Source organism: Lepisma saccharinum, chromosome 15 (assembly GCF_977018435.1).
Source record: "Lepisma saccharinum chromosome 15, izLepSacc3.1, whole genome shotgun sequence".
Taxonomy (NCBI): Eukaryota; Metazoa; Arthropoda; class Insecta; order Zygentoma; family Lepismatidae; genus Lepisma; species Lepisma saccharinum.
The window spans coordinates 23,484,233-23,508,363 of NC_139243.1; the positions used below are offsets into that span (position 1 = coordinate 23,484,233).

Sequence of the window (24,131 nt, forward strand, 5' to 3'; positions counted from 1 at the left end):
TTTACTTTTTTAAAAATTAGAGCATGGAGATTATCCATAAAAATTACAACAAAATGGCAGAATTTTGCACTAATTTATCAGATATTTATTGATATATTGGATCAGTAAAATAATCGGTAATTTTACCGATGAATCGATACATCGATATGCCTATAACGGCCGATACCGATAGAGTACCGATTAATCGATCCCATCCCTACTTAATATTATTGTGCAACAATTCCTCTCCAATTATATGAACCAACTTGCTTTAAAATATTCGAGAATTACATCACAATATTAAAATACATTGTACGTACAATGTAGTGGCCCCGGTGGCACAGTCGGTAACGCGTCTGACTACCATGCTAAAGGTCCCGGGTTCGATTCCCGGCAGGTTCAAATCCGGGAACTTTTCTAACGATGGAAGCAGCCCCGGCGCCAACCCAGCATCGAATAACATGGGTACCTGGGGGAAACCCTGGGGGGTAAAGGTGGTCAGGGGCGTGGTGCTGATCACATCACCCCCACTCACGACCGGATCAAGAAAGTGTGGGGCGTTACCCCCACACCCCTTCATGGCGTGGTGCTATGCACAGGGGAACACTTTACCTTTTTTTTTGTACGTACAAACAAAATCCATTTTTCCCAATAAAGCTGGTGCAAAATGAATAAAAACTTCAAATGTTACATGAGCATCGGTTTCAGCCGAGCCTTAAAAAAAAAGTATATGGTGATTATATAATATATGTTTTTATATTCTGATGTAATCTTTTAATATTTTAAAACAAAAATCTGATAAATTGATGCTTATATAGTAAAAGCTCGTTAATCCGGACCCCGATAAGCCAGACTTCACTTAATCTGGACAGGCAAAAGGAAAAAAAAAAAAAAAAAAAAGCACAATGCAAGGTTCTATACTGCGTTTGTTACAACCTGTCCCGGTTCCCGCGCTAGTTGCTCCCTGGCTTTTCTCGGTGCTGGGGAAAGTCAAAGCCAGGCAGCCAATTAAAATATGCAACGTCGCAACAGCGTCTACGTAAGCGCCTCTCTCCTGGCTTCCATTCGCTCCTCGCTGCCCAGCAGACCACTTTTTCCTCGTTTCTCATTGGCACCAAAACTGTCGAGCGCTCCCTAGCGCGGGAAAGGGGACAGGTTGTAACAAACGCGGTATAAATGTGGCTAGAAGTCAACAATCGCATTCATCATATTGCTCCGGAACGGCTAACAATACATACATCCAACATCCATGGGAGAACTTCCCAAAGAAAAGGTCCATCGAGCACATCAACTGTATTGTCGTATTGCTTTACATTTTACTGTACTGTATAGTGTATTTAAGCCTATGCCCTTTCAATACACCATAATAAACTTGTTGTGTTGCTATAAACTGAGTTTTAATGCACTTTCTACTGTTCTTTTAGGTTATTTCAGTTAATCCGGACTTTCATTAAACAAGTTAACTTATCCCCCCATTAGCCTGGATTAACAAGGTTTTACTGTAATTGGAGTGAAATACTTGATTACTAATATTAATTAATATTTTGAACAAATCTTAATTGTCACAATTTTCAAATATCAGTATCGGTGGTAATCAGTAAAAGTATCAGTATCAATATGATATCGATTCAACCCTAATCAATACATTAATGCATCCAAAATGAGTGTGATGAGAAACATACAATTTGCATTGTGTGTTAGCTTGTTCATCATGTCGAACATTAAAAAATAAGGTAAGAAAAGGATTGAATACACAAAAAGCTAATTAACCTACCTTTGTTTCTGGTGCTTTCAATGCAGTATTGTAATTCATGAAAGGAATGCTGATATCCCATGGCACTAATGTTAAGAGATTTGAATACATCCACCTTATTTCTGACGTGACTGAATTCATGTGAAGTATACACAGCTGCACAATTGACTTCAAGATCTCCGGCTGGAAAAAATGAAAAATTTGCATAAAAACAGGTGCTTTAAGAATTACTATTATCAACTACGGAATTATCGTGAAGCAACAACATTACTACCAGGGGAAGTCAATATGTAAGTCTCAAAATGAAATATCTTCGAATTGGTGCAATGTGAAATTGTTTTATGAATATCAGTCGTTGCACTGATCCTTTCCGCAAGTGTTGGTGTAGGTGGCACCACCACCATGTATCATATACAGCGCTAGTAGTCACGTTCTTGTGCGGTGGTGAGTCATTCGAGTGCCAACTGGTAAGATGGCAGGTGTGTTAGCCGAGTGTATGCATGGTGAGCAACGGGCCGTAATTTGATTTCTGTGGGTGTTCTGTTGGGAACAACTGGAACAACCAGCATACAATCTGGATTTGGCACCATACGACTTTCATCTATTCGGCCCACTGAAAAATCACCTGGTTGGTCACCAGCTGGCTACGACACCAAACACAAACCTTCTTTGCTGCTGGCTTTGAGGGGCTCGTGAAACACTGGGACAAGTGCCTAAATGTTCATGGAGATTACGTTGAAGAAAAAAACACATTTCATCAGATAACTATTTCAACTTTTCTTTCTATCCCATTTTGAAACTTATATATTGACTTATCTTCGTACTATGTTATGAGAAAAGCAAAAGAGGCAGCAAAGTGAAAAAGAACAATATTGGAACATGTGGACACTATTGCTTTAGTGTTTCTATGCTTAAGGGTGTCCAGTTGCAACAATATGTTGGATGTACACCTGGCATAGGCATTATAAACATAAACCTGGCATAGGCATTATATGTTGTTCCTTTTTCAGCTTGATTCCTGAAAAACATTTATTCGAGGTTCCACTGTACCTTTATATTTTAAATAATAAATTTCAATACATATATTGTGTTCAAAAAATTTTAAGTTGAGATCTAACATTTATTTCAGTTTCCAATATTTGTTTCATTAACCGATCTTCAAGTGTAGCAAAACATTAATAAATTAGGGATGTAGTACGCTGTTGGTACAGGCTGACATATGCAGTTCAGAGTTCCAGTAAAATCTATTATATCTATAAGTAGCCTGTATTTTGTGCAAACTACTGCCATTTTGTTATAACTTTTATTAATATAAAAGTAACAAATGCATATGACTTTGTTTTGTAAAGTAAATGTCTGGATATGCATCTTGTTTTTGAGGGCAAAATTTATTGTGGTCACCTGATTGAAAAGATTAATTAAGAAGGCTAATGAAGCATTCAGCTGACCTATGTGGCAAAGTAGTTAGCACATCATGCTACAATGTCAGGGGTCCTGGGTTTGAATCCCAGCCTGGGCAATGAGTGTCTTTTGTGAGTGTCCCTTCAAACTTTCATCATATCACCACTCATCATCGTCTTCACGATTAGCCAAAAGTGGCAGAAAAGTAAGTAAAAAAAAACCAATGAATCAAAACCATTCAGGTTCTTCAAGGAACATATGAAATTTTATAATGGATCAGTAGAACATTGGTTATCTTAAATGCTAAATTTAAAATTGGTACTTTATTATATCAACAAAAAACTTCACACCAGTTTATTACTAAAATGTAATCAGTTTCAAGACAATCTTACATATTTATTGCTTAACAAGTATAAAAACTAGGGCTGAGCAGATACCGATGTATCGGAATTGACCGATACCATGGGTATCGGTAATAATCGGTTGATATTTTTGCACTGATACTGGCCAATACTATTGTTTTAGTGTCACTAGAAGTGCAGCCTTTCAAAGGTTTGTTCAGCTTTTCCAACTTACATTTGGCTTTGAAAAAAAAAAATTCACACCAATCACCACAATATTCCTTTTAATGACTGCTTCCAGGTAGCCATCGTCCACTCCTTGCCCCAATCCACCAACACCTCAATACGTAGAAGATGGGAGAGGGCCTACATATTGACCATGAATGCAACCACACCTCCGGGCCTGAACAAGGCCACCCAGTAATGCTCCTCACCCTCACTACCACCTTTCCCCAACCAAACCCCCCCCCCCCCACCACTCACCGTTTCCGACAAGCCTGGCGAAAGAACCATCTATATATTTTTTTGTGGCACTGTCAACACTTTTTTTCCAGGACCTGGAACCACTGCAGGTCATACTTACTTTTCCTTCTTGTCACCAAGTTCTACAACGTCTCTCTACTCCTGAAGATGTGACATACCATCACGAAAATTTGAATTTTTTCTGTGTCCGGTGAGTGTTTCCTCTCTTCTCTTTCACTTTATATATACCGTATTTACGCGTGTATAATGCGCGTGCGTGTATAATACGCACCCTCGTTTTTGATGGGGAAAAGCAACAACAAAAATATATCTCGTATATAATGCGCAGTACAATTCAGGTTCCAGAAATGGCTTTCTTAGCGTCCGACTAACATTTACGTATTTCATTTAAAATTAATCAGTAGATCATAAAAACGATCTTTTCCTTGCTTTCGTAGCTGATGCATACACCACGCAACCTTGAACTTCCAGATGTTGGGCTTTTCATAGGAGAGGGGGGAGCATTGTTATCAACCACCCGTTCAAGGTCGCAGTGCGTGATGCTTACAATAGATGGATGACATCAAGGCAGCACGAACTCTCATCAAGCGGGAGGGTGAAACATGCGTCGCTGCCGATTGTTTGTGAATGCGTTCGTGAGGCATGGAACTCCATCTCCCTTGAAATGATGATCAAAAGTTTTAAGGTAACGGGAATATCGAACAAGATGGATGGAAGTGAGGACATTTCAGACTGCTTGTATTAGTAACTGGGAATGAATGACGAAATTTAGTGTAAACGTTATTTATTTATTTACGTGAGTCAAGCCGCAATAGCGCAGTAAATATACAGTAATTATTTCTATTTGGTAAGTGTTGACGTAATTATTTTACCTTCATATTTGTTACAGTCAACTCTCGATACAACGACTTTTCATAGTTCCCAGGAAAAAGGTAGTTATTTCGAAGGGGTTGTTATTGGAATTTGCACCAAAAACGATTATTAGGAGATAATCGGGCAGAATGAATGTTGGTAATACGGGTATACTAGAGCATTGTCTGTTACAAGATGAACTGGTAAGATAAGATCTCACCTTTCTAGGCACAAAAAAAAGGGGCTGTAAATTTCGTTTTGGTTCGGCTGTGTAAAATACGTCGTAAAAATGTCATTTTCCTTCCTTCGACCAACTTCTAATTCACCCCTCCCCCATTCCAGGGAGCAGTCCTTCCTCTTCCTCGACTTGCATTGTAAGCCAGCCTGAAAAAGGAAACGGGCAACTTGCGATCTATTTGCACCCAATGCGTATTCTAAGACACATTGAACAGTGTCGTACTCGATAATCATTTTGGTTTGGAATTAGATTTCACTAAAGTGAAACTGTATATTTAGTCCCGATTAGCCCAAAAGCATAAAATGAACTCAAAACAAGCTTTATGAAACCTGCGCATTTTCAGATATCAAAATGGGAGATCTTTATTTACTCTCACGTTAATCGACGATAATCGGTGTCAGCTTATACATTGAGCATTTTTTAAAAAATCGTTCGCAGCTTACACATTGAGGTTCTGAAGATAAAGGTGAAGATAAAGGTGAAGAACATGAAGTTGTTTTAACTCTTCTTTTTCTTTCTGAAGATCGAATTTCTTTATCGTCAAATCAAAACAGCTTTGCGAGATACAAAACAATGACTTGCCTTCGCGCTGGATGAGTCATTGCTGTTATCCACAAGCGACAACTTCACAGACGCTAGACAAAACACTGGCGCCAGTTGCAGCGTAAAAACAAGGCGACCGGCTGGAAGTTCGAGCAACAGGTGGTCAGGGAAAATCCTCCGTATTTCAAAGATAACGCAACTGTCGAAGGCTGAACTTTTATCAGCTGTGTGAAGAAGAAAGAATAAACCCTTTCTTTGCGTTTTACCTTGCAACAGACAATAATACGGGCAATATTTCAATACAATAGCATTAAAAAAAGAAAAAAATAGGACCTGAATTCTGCAATTATTACATTGCCGTGCAGACCAGTGGCGGAGAAAGCTGGGTAGGGGGCATTTTTTTAATATTTTTTTTTATACTTGTCCTAAGGTTTTTGTTAGTTTTCAAGAATGCATCCAGAACTGGTTGACCATTTTAGAAGTCAAAGGAAAGAAAGAGCGGTCCACTTCCACCCTTGCCTGTAATCAGCCTGTGTGCACAGACGAGCAAGAAGACAATCGGCATTGCCCCCCCCCCCCTAAACGTTTGCTGAGAAGAAAAGAGGGAGAAGTCACTCTGCCAACGGAACACTTTTGGCAAATATTAGGACATCGGCACAGTCATGAAAATGTAGAAAGTGGTAAACGGGAGTTATGATGCAAGTAAGATCGAAGTGAACTTTTGCGGAAACCTGGATGAAAATGCATTAAGAGTGTTGACGATCTTTAGTTGGCCTATGTGGCTTTGATTATCTATAACAGTTTCACTTCTTTATGAAGTGTTACAGGGAACAAAGAATACGTTTTGAATGAAAGCGATTACCGGAAGTTGTACGCTACAAAGTCGATTTAAAATAACATCCAAGCATATTCGATCTCTTCTCATGTATCCAAGAGCAAACGAAATCACAATGGCAAAACAAGCCTGGCATGTTGGGTAGCAGCCGTCGGCTGCGGGTAACATTGGTACGCTTGGGGGAGGGGAGGGCAGAGGTCAAGTGCTATTGGATATAACTGAAGCGTGGTCTGGTGTTTATTTTTAGATCAGACCCACTTGCGAGCGGTAGAGTGCTTCTGAAGGGAACGAGTGCAAAAAACGTATTTTTTGCCCGATCTCTGTTCATGACCATGTCTAAGGCGAAAACAATTTTTGTGGAAGTTATTTCTCCCGCGAAAAATACCGCTTGATACGTCTCCCGTGTGACGTATCAAGCTAAAGAAAGGCAATCTGTAGATATATACATGTTATACGCAGTGACATAGTGAAAAAAAATGCGTGATTTCATTTTGGCTGTCCAAATTATTCCGTGCATAATACGCACCACAGTTTTGAAGGGCAAAAATTTTGGAAAAAAGTGCGCATTATACACGCGTAAATACGGTATATACGAATTATCCTTTTTTTATTTTAAATTGAAATTATACAAGTATCGGTATCGGTGAGAGTATCGGCATCGGTATCGGTTCAAAGTGGTATCAGCTCAGCCCTAATAAAAACAATGAAGAATCTGATTTTACATCGCCGTTGCAAAGTTTGTCATTTCATTACATAGTTTGTGCATATCCATTAGTTGCCACTATCAAAAATACACACACACAAACACACATATCTTACCTTAAGAGACATCTCCTTGAAAGAAAGTAATAAGTCTAAATTTTCACACACGACAACTACAGCTTGATCATCCAAAGTGTATCCTGCAGTTATTACAGCCTGCACTAGACATAAAAACTGCTCGTTCTTTTGCAGAGATGTCAGATATGGTTGAGACTGTAGAAGAATTTCTTCTGTCCATTTAAGCAGTAGCAGTCGAGACATCTCACTCATTAAAGTCTGTCAATAAATATGGAAATTTTCAGATTAGTTATTATTACATGAACAAATAAAATAATTAAAAAAAGGTTAATTACAGGTGGTTCCTATTATGAAATTTCTTTCCATGCCCTGGTCTCGATTACATGGCCTTCTTTTAACCCATAGACGCCAAGGTTAATTTTCCAGATATTTGCACTAACGCAAAGCATGTTTTCAGAAGGAAATTTGAAATTCTGTACGCTTCTAAATGAAATTTTATATTTCCGGAACTAAGAACGTTAGAGGTACAAACAATACCTCGTTTTGTTCAGTATACTTTGGGCTATAATCCTGATGGAAAGAAAAAAATTTCCGTAATCAGTTAGAAGAAGAAGAAAAAAGGGAAAGTAACTTGCTGTAGGATTTTGATTTTCTTTCCCTGCCACCTCCCAACCATGCTTTTGGCAGCAGGAATGTCGGAAGGTCGTGCTTCTATTGCCAAAAATTGTGTCTTGAAACACCAAAATTGACAAAGAGAAAGAAACTATGTTTTCGAAACAAATGAAAATGAAGCACCAAGCTTCCCGATTTAAAATTTTTACACTTTTTACCCTTCCCCTTGTTTTAATGGTGTCATTTTCTTGTGTGTTAACTAGGGATGGAGGATATCAGAAATTTGATATTGTGATATATCGTCAAGAAAATAACGTCACAGACGATATTATATTTTTTCAGTATCGTGATATCGGTAATATATCATCTCCACAATATATATTGCCAAATATCGTGATGACGGTACCATCTCCGCTTCAAACACCGTACCCTTTTGTGAATGAAGACAGTGGATCTTCGTAATTAATAGGATTGAACCATTAAATTGTGCAACGCGGAAGTACGAAATCTTCTAAATTTCACGTAAGTAATCGTGATGATATATCACTAAAATATCATGACGATATATTGCCAAAATATCATGACGATATATCGCAGACATGATATGTATCACCAAAATATCGTGATCATATTTCATCTAGTTGATATCGCCTGGATGATATTTTCTTCAATATCGTGATATATCGTCTGGAGGATATATCAACCAATACTAGTGTTAACTCTTGGGAATACTTAAGGACAGGCCTGGAAACTGGACCAAAACATCAAAATTAATTCTGGTACAGAAATCACTTGTAGCTACAGCTTACTTTTTTATTGTGGAACAGTGATTATGCAAACATTGTAGAACGAACAAAGCTTATAATTTTGAAATGTGGTAGCACTTCCGTATGTGGGCAAGCCACATAGTTTCTCCTGTGACAATTAACTTTTACAATAAATTAAATAAATAATACAAAACATTACAAAGGAGAATTTAGTACTCCCTCTGTCCCATAATTATTGTCCGGTATGCCAAAATGGTAACTTTTTATTTAGGTTCTTTTGGATACTTGATCGGCCAATTTGTACTGATCCTCGAGTAATAACGTTGTATGACACATTCCCGTGTTTCATTTACTTCTTCTGTATACACCAATGTCACAGTTTGAATATCGTACAATTATTATGGGATAACAAACAAAAGTGTACCGGACAATAATTATGGGACAGAGGGAGTAGATTTTATTGAAATGTGAAAGTAGAATAAAGTTATTTGCTGATATTTTGGAGGATGAATATAGTATTCCATTTGGATGAAATCAGTCAAGACAATCAAATATGTCAGCTTTATAATTTTGGCATAGTTAATACACGGAGGAGTATTTAAACTTGAAACATCCACAAAAATAATGAGAAAACACATCTGTGAACAAACTGTATTGAAGCAGAATTAAAAGTGTGTATACAGCTACCGTATGTTGTATAGTATGTAAAGGTAAAGTTCCCCGTGCATATAGCACCGTGCAGTGAAGGCACATTCAGGTGATATGGGGGTAGGGCCCGACATATTCTTGATCTTGGCGATTTTGGAGGTGATGTGATCACAACCAAACTCTGGCTGCCTTTACCCCCCAGGACCCATTGATTTGAGGATGGGCGAGTTCCAGAACTGCTTTATGCAGGGAAAACCTGGGAAAATCTGACCTTAGGTCACCCACCCCAAGATTCAAACCTGGCTGTTCTGCATGACAGTCAGCCAGCCTGTTTACTTTTTTTACATTTGTAAAAAAAGTAATACCCCTAGGAAGTAGTATCTTCCTTCTTCTCTCTATTTTCTCAATTTTCACACACATCAATTTTCTCTGTATTATTGATTGATTGATTTGCATTATTTTATTTCGCTTCTTGTGCCACTTTTGGCTAATTTGCAAAGATGGGGATGAGTGATGATATGATGAAATTGATGAATGAACACTCACAAACATTCATGCCCAGGCCAGGATTCGAGCCCGGGAACCCTGCCGTCGTAGCGCAAAGTGATTACCATTCCGCCACGGGGACTGACTCTCTGTATTATCATTGGAACAAACACAAACATCCACATCCGAACCAGGATTCAAACCCGGAACCCCATGTATTGCAGATGCTGTGCTAACCACTCCACCACGGAGGGTGACTAAACCACCACAGCTATCAAGTATTAGTATAGTATTGCAATGCGCAACCCTGGAAACTGATCACACATCTATTAACTGTTACGCCATCCAGCAAGAGTAGAATCAAACTGTTGGTCAAATTTTTTCCGAACATAGTATTTTAGATAATTTAATCATTTGTCCTGCACTGTGGCTGTGTGGTCATGCTTTGGGCTCCGGCTATGAAAAACCTACACTGACGACTGGGGGTTCGTCGTGCTGAGCACATGTCACCCCATAAGAGTATGATCAGGTGGGAGTGCGGCCAGCAGTCGGTATTAGGCCTGGGCCCTCAGTGGTCTGTTATGTATGTTTTTTAATTAATCATTTCAAAGGTGAGAGACCTTTATTGCCATTTCTTAACTACGAGGTTAACAGAAAATATTGAATAGTTTTTGATTCAGTGAACTAAAACAATACAAATTGAATGTTCCAATATATTTCTATCAGGGAAAAATGTATTTCATTTTTAAAATATATGTATTTATAAACATAACCTGAAAAACACAATTAAACGCAGATTTGCCCGGGTTTTATCTAAAAAAAAAAAAACACCCAAAATGCCAACCCCGATTAAAAGAGAGTAGAAAGGCATTCCAACAGAAATTTCTGACACACAAATGGTCATGTTATCACTTATGGAAATAACTTTTCCCTAAAAACTAAAATATCTACTGGCTGGAGCGAGGGGGAGGGGAGAGGGGGAGAGAGAGAGAGAGATGGGGAGAGACGAGAGAGAGAGTTAGCTCATTACTAAAATTCTGTGTTCAATGCACTTACCTCATTCAGCATTCTAGACAGCAACTTTAAGATAACAGAGAGATGGCCGCACGTTGGGGAATTGGTTGGGACATCAGGTCCAAGATTTAATGGTAAGCCTAGTACATCTCTCATGCTTGTTCTACAACTGGACTGATTTACTAAACTGCTACTTGAGACGAAGTGGTTATGCCTGAAATATATATGGAAAGCACATCATAAGGAGGTAAGGAAAGGTGAGTACCAATTTTGATAATACACTATAATGCCATTTGCTGGAACATAAAACTTACAGCTTGCGATAATTACAGTGCAATCCTGATTTTATGTTCCAAGAGTTTACACTTTCTCACATTTTGCATTCAATTTTGAGGTTTCACCATAGCAGTTTTAGAAAATTTCCCTCAATTTTACATTACCACGCATTTTTAAGTTCTTTTCAGATTGGTCCACTGTATATCTTAGTTTAATTATCTGACCATGACGATCGAAATAGTGCGAGAAAAGGGGATAATATGTGCCAGATATATAAGCAAAACACACAGTATGAATGATGAAACAAGATGATATATTTTCAGGATGGGCTAATATGAAATTTTGGCCGATATAAAATTTACTGATCTGAAATAAAATTCCAAATGGCCCTTGAAGCACCTGAATGGTTCATTGACCTCTTTAATAAATGTATGTAACCAGGTGACTGCAAGCAAAAGAAGCTGCACATTTTGGCATTTATTTTTTTGAAAAAAATAAGGCATGAAGATTCTATGTTTATATTCATAAAGATCATAACAAAATGGCAAAATATTGCACTAAATTAGAAGATATTTGTAGATATATATCGGATCGGTAATTTTACTGATATGCTGATACAACGATATGGCTATATGGTCGATACTGATTAATTGGTCCCATCCCTAATATTTTAGCTGATAGTAACAATAAATTACAGATATAATATTTACTGTTGCTGACAACCAATATTCTATGAACTCAACATAAAATTTCACATTTTCCTTGAATAAAGTAAATGGTTATATTACATTTTTCAGATATATGTAACCAGGTTAAGCCTTGTCAACCTGCTATATTTGTGAAGGAGCACTCTTGTATGCATGTGTGAACTGCAGAGCGAGCAGTGGTACTGTGACATTGTAAGATGTGTGAAAAGGAGGCTTCGTTGGTTGTGCAGTGGGTAACCTCTCATCATGAGTAACAGTGCAACGGTACTGCAATCATGGCAGAAGAAATGGGAGGTGGTTCTATGAGAGCACCATCATCCACGGTACTTTCTTACTTCTCAATGCAGGCGGTTCCCCCATTTTTATTCTGCTTACAGACCTTGAAGTGCAAAGTGCAGGCAGGAAGTTCGTACTGCACGGAGTGCTTGAAAGCCTCCATCAGTGCAATTGAGATGCTTAAGCTTAAACAAGGTGAATATAATGGCATTCTGTATTTGTAAAAGAATCTGCATAGTTAGCCGTTTACTTTACAAAACAAGGCCATACAAATTAATACATTTGTATTCATAAAAATATTTAAAAATGGAATTTTACACTAAATCAGAAGCTATGATACATATGTGTCAGCTGACGGGACCATTTCCAATAAGCCTGGTGAGAGAACATCATCTTCTGTACCAATTATATATTCGATCTGGACTTGTTACAGGTCGAACATTCGCTTCACTTTCTGCCATCTCTTTCCTCTATGCATAAAAATGCAGCTGCAAAAATTTAAAGTTTACTAATGTCTGGGGCTTCCTATTTTCTTCTCATTTGCAACTTAGTCCTTCTGGCCCAGCTCCCTTCATACTCTACCCCCCCCCCCCCCCACACACACACACACAAAATTTGAAGGAAATGGGAAACACATATCAAGACACTTATGGCATTCAGCATTTGCTTTGCATTATTAAATATCAATATAACCAACCCTTTACACTATTTTAGGGATGGGACCGATTAATCGGTACTCTATCGGTATCGGCCAATATAGGCATATCGGTTTATCGGTTATTTTACCGATCCGATATATCGATAAATATGTGATAATTTAGTGCAAAATTTTGCCATTTTGTTATAATTTTTATGGATAATCTCCATGCCCTACTTTCCAAAAAAGTAATGTCTAAATATGCAACTTCTCTTTCACTGCAGTCACCTCGAAATACACATTTATTAAGGAGGTCAATGAACCTTTCAGGTTCTTCAGAGACCATTTCTAACTTTATATCGGATCGGTAGAATATCGGTTATCGGTATTGATAAATTTTATATCGGTACTTTATCGGTATCGGCCAAAATTTCATATCGGCCCATCCCTACACTATTTATTGCAATTACTCTTCTCATAAAGACTACTTACTTTAAGCAATGTGTATAAAGCAGGTATAAAAGAGAATACTGTAATGCTGGACACTCTGTTGCTAGCTTGGAACTCCAGGGATCTAGTTTTGTAGCCAGTAGTTCAAGTATGGTTGGCTTTAATGCCCACATACCGATGATGGAGTTACTCACATTAGCTGTAAAGAAAAGCTTGCATGAGCATACTATTTTACTTCAAAAAGAGCATACTATTTTACTTCAAAAAGAAGACATAAGTCAGTCTACCAGAAAAATTAAGAGGAATTGTATTACAATTTTTTTCTTATGAAACTATGTAGTAGTAGTTTGCTTCAAAGTACTAGATTATTGCCCAAATCAACCTGAAAAACTATATTACACTTCACAAATATATAATAATTCCATGTGTGTTTTGCGAAAAAAAATACATTTTATTCACCTATTAATTTCGACTCACTGTTATCACTTACAAAAGGGTGTAGATTGTTACACAGAATTATTACATATTTTTGTCAGAAGACAATTAAACTATGTTAGGGTTTTCACTTCAAATACATAAAAGTCAGTCTTCCATAAATCTAGAATTCCTACTAAAAATGCCTTCTGGTTACTAGACTAGGCACCAAATTGTTAACCAGCTAATAATTTGCGTTTCACACTGTACTTGTCACAGAACTGGTTTGTCTGCAAGTAATTTGTTTCTATATACAGGGCATTTGCAAATTATTCAATTCATCTAATATTTTGAATTACAACTGGTATGACAATTATTTTTAAAATTACCAACTACATTCGTGGCTTTTGAAGTAAATCACAGAGTAATTATTTTATGATCACGTGTCAATGTGAGAATGTGAATTCCACATACATTTACTATTTCTGTATTTTTATTTACCACATTTATTCAACTGCTTAATATTAAGGATTAATTTTAATTATTTGGTTTAAAAAAAAACTGAAACGGAAAGTAAGTATTATCGTTAGTCCCTTACTGCACAAAAAGTCTTCTAAGGTCAGTCTTCTATGAAAGGTTGTTTTTCAGAATACAGTGCAAGTTGTAGGAATTTCAGCATGTTTTTCAGTATGTTCTTAAGAACATTAATTTTCACCTGACAAAAAATTCTCGTATATCCTGTGTAAAGTAAAATTATACAACTTCTTATCCTCTTTACCTATCTTTCACACAAACACACACACATAAATTGCTTCCAGTTAGTTTCTTTGTACATTATGCTACACATAAGAACAAACCTTACTCCACGAGGGCTATTCCACAAACAACGATCACATTAAGCTTCCCATTGATATGAACTTTGAAACAGAGGCATGCAGTAACATAAACTTACTCTTACCAAGATCAGCCAAAGCTCGAAAGAGAAACAAAACTACTATTTCTACTTCAGTCTTCTCATACGAGGTGTCCGAGTGAGGGTTGTTCTGAACCAAATCTTCGATTGGTACAATCTTCTTGTAGGCAGTCTCCAAATCACCCAAAACATACCTGTTACAAGGCAAGAAGTGAACATTAGAAAAACACAAACCACAAATTCAGCAAAGACATTAAATGAATAGTATGCAGTAGATCAGCTGGCATATTGGTATGATTGCTCATTATTACAGATCCAAGTATTGATATACAATTTATTGATGCCAATAATAAATATTGTATGAACTCCATGAATTTTTTTGTGACGAAACTTAAGACATGTCCAACCCCTATGTCCCCTACATTAGCTTTCATGGCATGGTGCTATATGGATGGGAAACTTTACCTTATGTGATTTGATAGGCTAAATGTGACTGGATCATAGTTCTAAGTGAAATCCAAACCACTTTGCCTCCAAAGGGGAGAGAAACTGGGTTTGATTTAGATTGAGTGGAGTGAGAGGGAGAGGAAGGGGTAAGTTTTCATGATACGTATTTTTATTAAGTAAGTAACAAGATCTTTTCCATTTTGCACTTGTACATATATAGGGTGAGGCAGTCAAATGGGAAGATTTAAAAAATTCACGAAAATTAGAGAGCAAATATTATTTATTTTTTTAATGTGAATGTATTATACACGAGTGAAAATTACTAGCGTACCTGAAAAATGTTTACTTTGTTTAATATGGTGTCAGTAAGATGGCATCCTTTGTTTTGTACACATTGTCGGAGTCTTCGAGTAAATCCGCTCATGACGTTGCGTAGCATCTCCAACAGAATGTTGAGGATCTCTTGCCGAATTTGCTCCTTCAATTCTTGGAGGGTTGTCCTTGAATACTTTGGATCTTTTTAAACCCCAAAGGAAAAAGTCAGGAGCTGCCAAGTCGGGTGAAAGGCAGGCCATGGAATATCACCGAATCTGCTGATGAGACAACCAGGAAATCAGAGTCTAAGCTCATCCATAGACACTCTGGCAGTATGGCTAGTTGCATCATCTTGCTGGAAGAGTGTTTCTTCATCTGGGTCATAGTCATCGAGGGCAGGCAGGAAAAAGGTTACCAACATGTCAGCATAACGTACAGCATGTTAGCATCTACAGGATGAATCGAGCAAGGTGACGTCCCGCACTCTCATAACCCCCAACCACGCTGCCAGCCATTCCTGAAATCTTCCTGTTTGACTGCCTCTCGCAACGTCATGGGCAGATTTACTCTGAGACTCCGACAATGTGTGCAAAACAAAGGATGCCATTTTACTGACACCATATTAAAAAAAATGAACATTTTTCAGGTACACTAATAATTTCCACTCATGTACAATACATTCACATTCAAAAAATAAATAATATTTGCTCTAATTTTTGTGAATATTTTAAATCTTCCCATTTGACTGCCTCACCCTGTATTTATATTATAGATTTAAATTTTGGAACCTACTGTGGAATAATTATTACGAAATAAACATACTATTAATAAAAAAAATGGATAACCTACTTCAAATAATAAATATAATATGCAATTATTCTCTTACCTATAGGCTTCTTGAAGCAAAGGAATGTTTTTCAAATTCAACAAATTATGATACAGTGCTAACACTTCATTTTGGACTAGCAGTGATGGTGAAAATCGAAGCGTAAGAATTGGTGACGAAGGGCCTAGCAATTTTTGGACTAATTCAATTGGCAAATTGGCACTACCTTCACAAACAGTCTGAAAAAATAAAACAAATACAAATTATGTTAGTACACAGTTGATAATGCATGCACAATTCACTGCAAAATGAGATGAAAATGAATGCATTTCACACCTGAATTTCAGAGGGACTGTTCATTCACTCAATTGCTTCAGCAGGATAAACATTCATTTTGTCAGAATAAATACGTGGACTTTTAGAGAAAAAATAATGCAATGTTGAAACTTGCTTTAATGTGACTTACAGTATATTTTTTCAGTGAAGGGGTAAAAACACTGACTAGATGCAAAAGCTACTTGAAAAAGTATTTCCTATAGTAATTTACAAATAAAGATTCATATTTGAAGCAGATACAACAATCATATTTCACTATTCCTCACCTTGGATATCATTTTGAGCATTGATATCAGGGTAACGTCAGCAAACTCTGGGATCATTGCTAGTTGTGCATCGATAAAGGTGTAGAGAACATCATTGGCAGGGGATATTTTTGATTGAAGGTGGGTCAGTAGTAGTGATGCACATTCATTAGCTGAAAGATAAAGGAAGAAAAGCACAACTGTTAAAAGAAAAAGATACTTTATACTGTAATAAATCTTGTACCCATAACTATTACTATAATAATTATTCTAGATTAAAAATGTATGTAAAGCAGGGTTCCACTGCCACTGTATTGTGGTTATACTTGACATAACTCTTGTGGCTGCCTTTCAGTAATCATGGGCTGATATGAAATTTATTGATAACAATAGCCAATCACATATTCTGCAAACTTTACTTAGCTTTCCAGGTATTAATAAATGGCTTCCAGACCACTCTAAAATTATTCAGTATACTAATAAACAAATGTCCTGTCTTCAACTATGCATGTTAATCAAACGAATCATGTTTACTCAACACTGTTGAAAATGAATGTCAAAATTTAAACAAAGTAAAAATGTAAACATTTTGTACACAATAATCCAAACACAAAACCAGTTTGGAGGAAAAAGTGAAATGTGCTTTCAAAATTTCCAATCCTGGAAAGCTAAAAAAAAATAGTTTCCCTGACTTTTCTAGGTTTTTGAACATTTTCAGAAAAAAATCAGACTTTTCCAAATTTTCCAGGACATCCACGTCAGTGGAAACCATGTTTATAACCAATAATAGTATTTCATTTCTGTGAGACCAACATTAATTGTGTTAAAGTGTACAAGTTTTAAGCAAAAGCTTAAGTTGTAATAAAGAGTGGCAATAAAGTGACTTTGGTAAACTTAATTTCTAACTAATTATGGTAAAAACTCCAATTTTAGGTTCCTGGATTTTTCATTTCTCAGCATTATACATTTCCACTATTTTTAGCTACCTTACATTTTATGTGCACACATCACACACTCTAATCGACACCAAAATCAAAGAGACGCATGCAATTATGCACTTTCCGCACAAGCTGAATATCGACAGCAGTCAGGCTCATCATATTTGGCTCCCGCTATTACAACAGTTCAAACCCATCACGTGCAGCAGACGAAATGACTACACCAGTACACCTAGTGGTAGTTGAGGAAAGAACAACAGGAACCAGAAGTCAACCTAACAGTAAAGCATCGAGTTCCCAAGTGGATGGTGGCAGAGGCCACCTAAATTAATAGAACATTTACAAGTAAATTTTGCGGATATATCTTCAGCAAGTCACTTAAACGTCTTATATTATCAACCGCGTTGTTTATTCCCCTCAACATGAATTACATTTTATATTATTGACGTTTTCGTTTGTACTACACTCCTCACAAAAAGTTTTGAACATTGTTATATTAGGCACAACAAGTTTGAAATATTATTATATAAGTGATAGGCAGTGTGGCAGATGCCGGTGAAAAGACAAGAACATCCAATAGACAGATACCATGTGTTGTTGCATTCCAAGGGCCTGTCCATCGCCTATTGGATAACGTAACTTTTTCTGAGGAGTATATTTCATGTGCCCCACTCTGTAGTACTGAAGATGTTTACAAGTTATAGACACTTACAGAAATCTATTCCATAATAATATGGCAGCAACAAAGGACTTTTTCAAACTTCGCTTGTTAATAGTAGTAACAATGGATCAGTGGCATGGGGTGACATTTTCCGTTGAGGAAGCAGATCCCAAAAAATTAAAATTCAGTGCTTCTACATGGTATGTTATAGGCTACTGAAAAAAATTCTGTTTCCTTAATGTCTCTGAATGTCCTGGTGCAGTTGTTCATTTTCGCGAATTTCAGTTGGTCTGTTGTCAAACGTAATGCAACAAACTATTGCGCAGTGGTCAGAAGTAGCACACTACTTGTAGCGTCGCTACTGTAGCTAGCTACAAAATTTGTAGCTGTAGCTGTAGCAATGCTACATTTTGAAAATTTAGTTGTAGCGGTAGCGAAGCTACAAAATTCCTGTAGTTGTAGCGAAAATTTCGCTACAGCTCCTTTTTTTCTCAGCATTTTGAGGTGAATTTTGAATGTGGCAACAGGGTCAGAAAAAATCGACAATAACCCTTAATTTTGCAGGAGGTTCATAAAGACAGTCTATTACATGGAGATACAGATTATCTAGATTGTAGATTATAGATATCTGCGTAATTTATTTAATTAGTTATCCGAAGAATTCAGATATCCAGATAACTAACTGACATATATGAATATATTCCTGCTAACAGCTATGTTTTTTTTAGCTGCATCGCTATTTTGGGGAGAAACATGCCTCGTTTGCTGCACCACTGGAAAAAAGTGCCTCATTTGCATCACCCCTGGAACAAATCCTGTAGATATTCATGGTGTAAGACACACCAAAACGTCACAACTTGCAGTGCAAAAACGAGCGATAGATTTTCCACTCCACTATAGTGTCAGCAATAAATGGCTCAGTACGTTAACAGCATTGATCATAGTCAGTATATAGGATCTCACCAGCAAGAAATTATTGTTACAAGAATGATAAAGTTTCTGGAATTACAATTATTTTCGCGATAGTATTTATTCACAAATTTTAAAATTACAATACATTTAGAACACTCAGGTTTACACGACAGTTTCCTCAATAATTTTATCATATTGCAAAAAGTATGTATGAGTTATTTACTTTCCTGCAGAAATGACAATTTTCTTTGGTTAATATACATAGTTTCAAATTTATGCATTTCTCCTACTTTTGCGTCACGTTTCTGTAACTTTTGCTAATCATGACATCATCATCCTTCGCTGTTTCCTGCCTCTGGCTGGGTCGGCATAGAAGTCAAGCCTCTCCAATTTTTCCTGGTTTTTCACAACTCCTCTCTTTCCAAGGTGTTCCAATCTTGTCTCCTAACACTCTCCACTATCTGCTCTTTCCACAGACATCTTGGTCTTCCCCTTGGCATTATTCCCACTCCTTGTGCATTGTAAGCTGTTACTGGTAGTCTTTCTGCATCCATCCTCTTATGTGTCCCAACCATCTCATCTGTGTCTGATCTATTCTGTCCTGAAGCTTCACTACACCCACTGTCTGTCGGATCTCCTCATTTCTTATTCTATCCCTTCTAGTCTACCTCAAAAGACTCCTTAGAAATTTAATCTCCACTGCCTGCATCTTTTCTTTGTCTCTCTCAATGTTATTGTCCAAGTCTCTGCTTCATATGTAATTATTGGCACATAGTATGTGTTATATATTACCTTCTTGCATTTCATAGGTACATCCCTGTTCCATATTAATCTTCGAACACATTGATATAGTCCACCACCCATTTGTCCTCTTCTGTTTACCTCATCTATTCTTCCACTTCTCTCAATCATGACAATGAGGATGAATGGTTTATTTAATTATTCTCTTATCTAGAGTCGCTTTCTGCCACTTTCGGCTAATTGTGAGAACGAGGAAGAATGATGAATGATGAGCAGTGTGGGGAATGGAGGATCTCATCCTCCCAACTTGGCGTCTTTCCTAGTTTTTGTTTTGAGTCCATTTTATGCATAGATAAGCTGATTGAGACTGGATCCTAACCACTATGTGCCTCCACTGGGTATCAAACCTGGGGCCCTTTTGTAGTCAAAGGGCTCCAGATACTTTTCATTCAAAATGCTGACTTCATATCAGTCTATAAAAATGAAATATTTATTCTCAAGAAAAATATGTTGATGTGAACATAAATACGTAATCCTACCAAATTTTATTTGTGTATAGTTGTAATAATTAATTTGGGTAACACCCTAATTGCAATATTCATATATTAAATTTGAATTGATATGCCACTTGCATAGATATGGTATTCTCAAAAAACTATAGTAAAAATCAGTAACTGAAGTAACACTGCTATCAAAATTATCGAATGACTGGAATCATGATAATAAATAACAGAATCTATTTACCAATAGTAGGGGATTTTTTTAATACCCATATGGTTGTTTTTCATTTTTTTATGTTGAAGTAGCGCAAATAGTAGCGAAGTAGCGAGTAGCGAGCTACTTTTTGGTAAATGTAGCTGTAGCTGTAGCTGTAGCGAAGCTACTTTTAAAATGTACGTAGCATTCTGATCACTGCTATTGCGGATGATCGAAAACAATTTTCAAGATTTTCACACATTGCAATATTCACAAATCCACTTTGGCACCACGTAGTTCTTCCCGTAGTAAATAGTAAACAATGCCAACACTAAAGTTTTTGAAGCAAACAAATAGAAATTCACCCACCCGAAAAACAGTAACTTTTCACCTCGCAAAGCGCTTGAGAAAGTGTGTGACCGCGGCCAGCGAGTTTTACCAACTCTATGTTAGCTGTCTTAAAAGACCGAACGCTCTGAAACGTTTATCTTCACATAGAATATGTCATCCGTATGTCAGCAATCGTATTTTTGTGTTTCTCCTGTGTTTTGAAACTTTATAGTTTATCTATGAATATAAATTTTAACTAGCTTGGTGGATATGCTACATCGCTGACAGTATACAGCACACTTGGACACTTAATTGTGCAGTTCGCAACACTGAGAACATCAGCAGACTGGATCGATGGCACTCTGGCTTTCTTTCAGCCCTTACTGATTGGAAAACAACACATAGTGTACCCTCCCATTGGATCCTTCAAGGTCGCCTGTTCATTTTTCAGGGTCTTGCTGGTGTTGGCTGCCTACAGGCTGGCCAGTGTGGTGTGTCTCAGATGTTTTGTCAACACGCCACGCGAGGGTGTGGATGGCCCCATATCGGAAAAGGACGAACCTAGGAGGCTTGGAAATTGATTCTGTTGAGGCATCATGGAAGAAATAATGAAAAATCAGAAGTTAAAGAAGTAATTTTGTAACAGTTATGCTGTGTGCCAGAACTGCTGGGCTTGCTGTACCAGAGTGCACGTGCATGCAATGGATGTATTGTTTTGTAATTCGAGTACGTCATAACTTCGAATGTACACTAAAGATAAAAAAAGACAGAAGTGAAATATCATGTGTAGATTTTGAGAAATTGCACGTTAATTGCTGCTGCACGCTGCTGGTCGCAATATCACCCACCCGGCGTTAAAGGGTTCACATGTGTTAAGGTTAAGAAACATAAAACATATTTATTTCATCCTACCTGCAATCAGCATCTCCTCTTCAACTTGGACTTCTACAGCCATCACTACACTTCTTAGCATTTTTACAAGGCAGTCAGTCAAAAAGGTCCACGATACAGCAGATGACATACTTGGATTAAGATGGGTACCCAAGCTTTTGATAACAGTATTGAACACTCTATAAAGAATAAGAAAAGTGCAATTATTACACATAATTGATAAAAAAAATGTACAGGATTTAACACTTCGAAGTGAATGTTCATTATGCATAAGCTGATATGAATACCTAGTGTCACATATCTACGGTGAATGAAAGATCAACATTCCAGTACAAAACCTGGACATATTTTGGGATCAAAAGCGGTATGTAAATTGGCACTTTGGTGAATGGTGAATATAATCCTAAGTTTGATTTCAAAACTACACTTATTACACAAAATAAACATTTCCCACGTAATAAAACATTTATGCAGTTATCAGAGAATTAAGTTTATTCTTTGTAAATGATTCCGTATTTATGTCTCAAATATTTACAGGTGAATTCATCATTTTTCCGTGATTTGCCTAACTTACAGGATAGTTCAAACTTAAGAAAATGTCATGTCAGTAATAATTATAAATTTCGCATTATTTTGTGACAAAACATGGCAGGAAAATTCACCATAAGCCTTTCAGAAATATCAAAAATCAAAATTAAGGCATGTTATTAATAGATCCCAGATTTTTATGTAATATCAAGGAAACAAATATGTACATAAATACAAGGGTCGTTCAAGGTTGACCAGGACTTTTATTTCTAGACAGGAAATATACATACATAGAAGCACCAAACTATGTCAGTTTTTCAAAGTATTCCCCCTGAACATCCAGACACCGTTGCCGTCGTTGTGGAAGTTCCTTGATGCCTTTGGCGTAGAAAAAAGTAGGTTGGTGTCGTAACCACTGCGGGACAGCGTTCTTGAGTTCCTCATCTGTCTGGAAGTGCGTCTCGCCCAAATGCTCTTTAAGTGCCCCAAACAAGTGGAAATCACTGAGGCATAAATCTGGACTGTAAGGACTGTGTGGTCCTCCCAGTGCAAGTTGGCCAGTGTTGTTTTAGTCAAATGGACCGTGTGGGGCCTGGCATTGTCATGGAGAAGAATGACGTGTTTCGACAACATTCCAGGTCTTTTCTTCCGAACAGCCCCACGTACAGCACCGCGAAGCAGTGTTGAGTAATACTTGGCATTAATTGTGGCACCCTTCTCCACAAAATCCACATGGATAACACCTTTCATGTTCCAGAAGACTGTTCCCAAAATCTTACCGGCAGACGGCAGCACTTTGCTTTTCTTGGGTGGAGGGAAACTTTTATGACACCATTCGTACACTCTTGCCCGTGACAGTGATTGTTCAACATACTGTGCTTGCGGTCTACGCCAAATTTGAGCAGGTTTCACCTTCTCCTTCACGAGAAATTTCATTATACACCGCTGTTCCACAGCAACAGATACACTACTTGCCGCCATCTTTGTTTACACTACTGCGCATGCGCCAAATGTGTCGCAAAGGATCATGGTTACTCGCAAGGAATCATGGTTTGGCCTGCCCTAGTAATGCAGCGCTACATTGATTCATTAATATTTTACGCACGAAAGTCCTGGTCAACCTTGAACGACCCTTGTATGTACCTTAATATGTATAATCAAAAGGATATGTAGCTAAATATGTAGTATCAATGAATATCTAACAATAATAATCAAGTATCCAATTTCAAGAATTATGCTAGATATTTATTTCATTTGAATTATTCAACAAATTTTTAATGACATAAATTGTTCAAATTAAAATTTGTATCAAATTTATAAACTCAAAAAGCACAGCAACGTGTACACATTTAAGAAATCAATTTTGTCATTTATTAATTATTTTTCAGATCGCAAATTATTGTAGACTATGAAAATATGTAAGAGAGCTCTTTGTAACTTTCGAAACAATTAAAAAAATCTACAGAAAGAACAATCGAACGATTTTGTCAAAATACATTTACTAAGCAGATTTCAAAAGCACACTGGAACATGTTTGGACTCATGACTAAACGTACGAGGTGTGTTCAAAAAGTATCAGACCTTAATTTATTTGGCATAAACAAATGTAGTTAGGAGGCATGGTTTGTTGCACATACGTAGGTGATCCTACTGCACATTGTTTTTTTTTTTTTTCAGCCTGCAGAAGCAGTCAGTCGCCGGCAGCCCGCCGATGAGTGAGGAGGTGTAAGTGAGCGGCGTCGGAATTTCGTTTTTGACAAAATGACTGAAAACCTTGAACAACACTACTGCATTAAATTTTGTGTAAAGCTTGGAGAATCTCAAGTGGAAACGATCCACAAGATTCGACAGGCCTTCGGG

General features: G+C 37.2%; 1 protein-coding gene across 5 annotated transcripts in view; it reads right to left on the reverse strand.

Annotated features, from left to right (window-relative positions):
- The window catches only part of nonC (serine/threonine-protein kinase Smg1), a 352,394-nt gene that overhangs the window by 274,389 nt on the left and 53,874 nt on the right, over window positions 1-24,131 (reverse strand). For 3 of the 5 annotated variants that reach the window (XM_083136746.1, XM_083136745.1, XM_083136744.1), the window contains exons 9-16: window positions 21,765-21,922; window positions 16,596-16,747; window positions 16,054-16,232; window positions 14,445-14,599; window positions 13,121-13,277; window positions 10,775-10,946; window positions 7,245-7,463; window positions 1,754-1,915 (exon numbers count right to left, since the gene is read on the reverse strand). In XM_083136746.1, coding sequence (XP_082992872.1) covers window positions 1,754-1,915; window positions 7,245-7,463; window positions 10,775-10,946; window positions 13,121-13,277; window positions 14,445-14,599; window positions 16,054-16,232; window positions 16,596-16,747; window positions 21,765-21,922 — 1,354 coding nt within the window. The remainder of the gene's footprint in view (window positions 1-1,753; window positions 1,916-7,244; window positions 7,464-10,774; window positions 10,947-13,120; window positions 13,278-14,444; window positions 14,600-16,053; window positions 16,233-16,595; window positions 16,748-21,764; window positions 21,923-24,131) is intronic. The other 2 variants (XM_083136748.1, XM_083136747.1) reach the window with 1 other exon arrangement.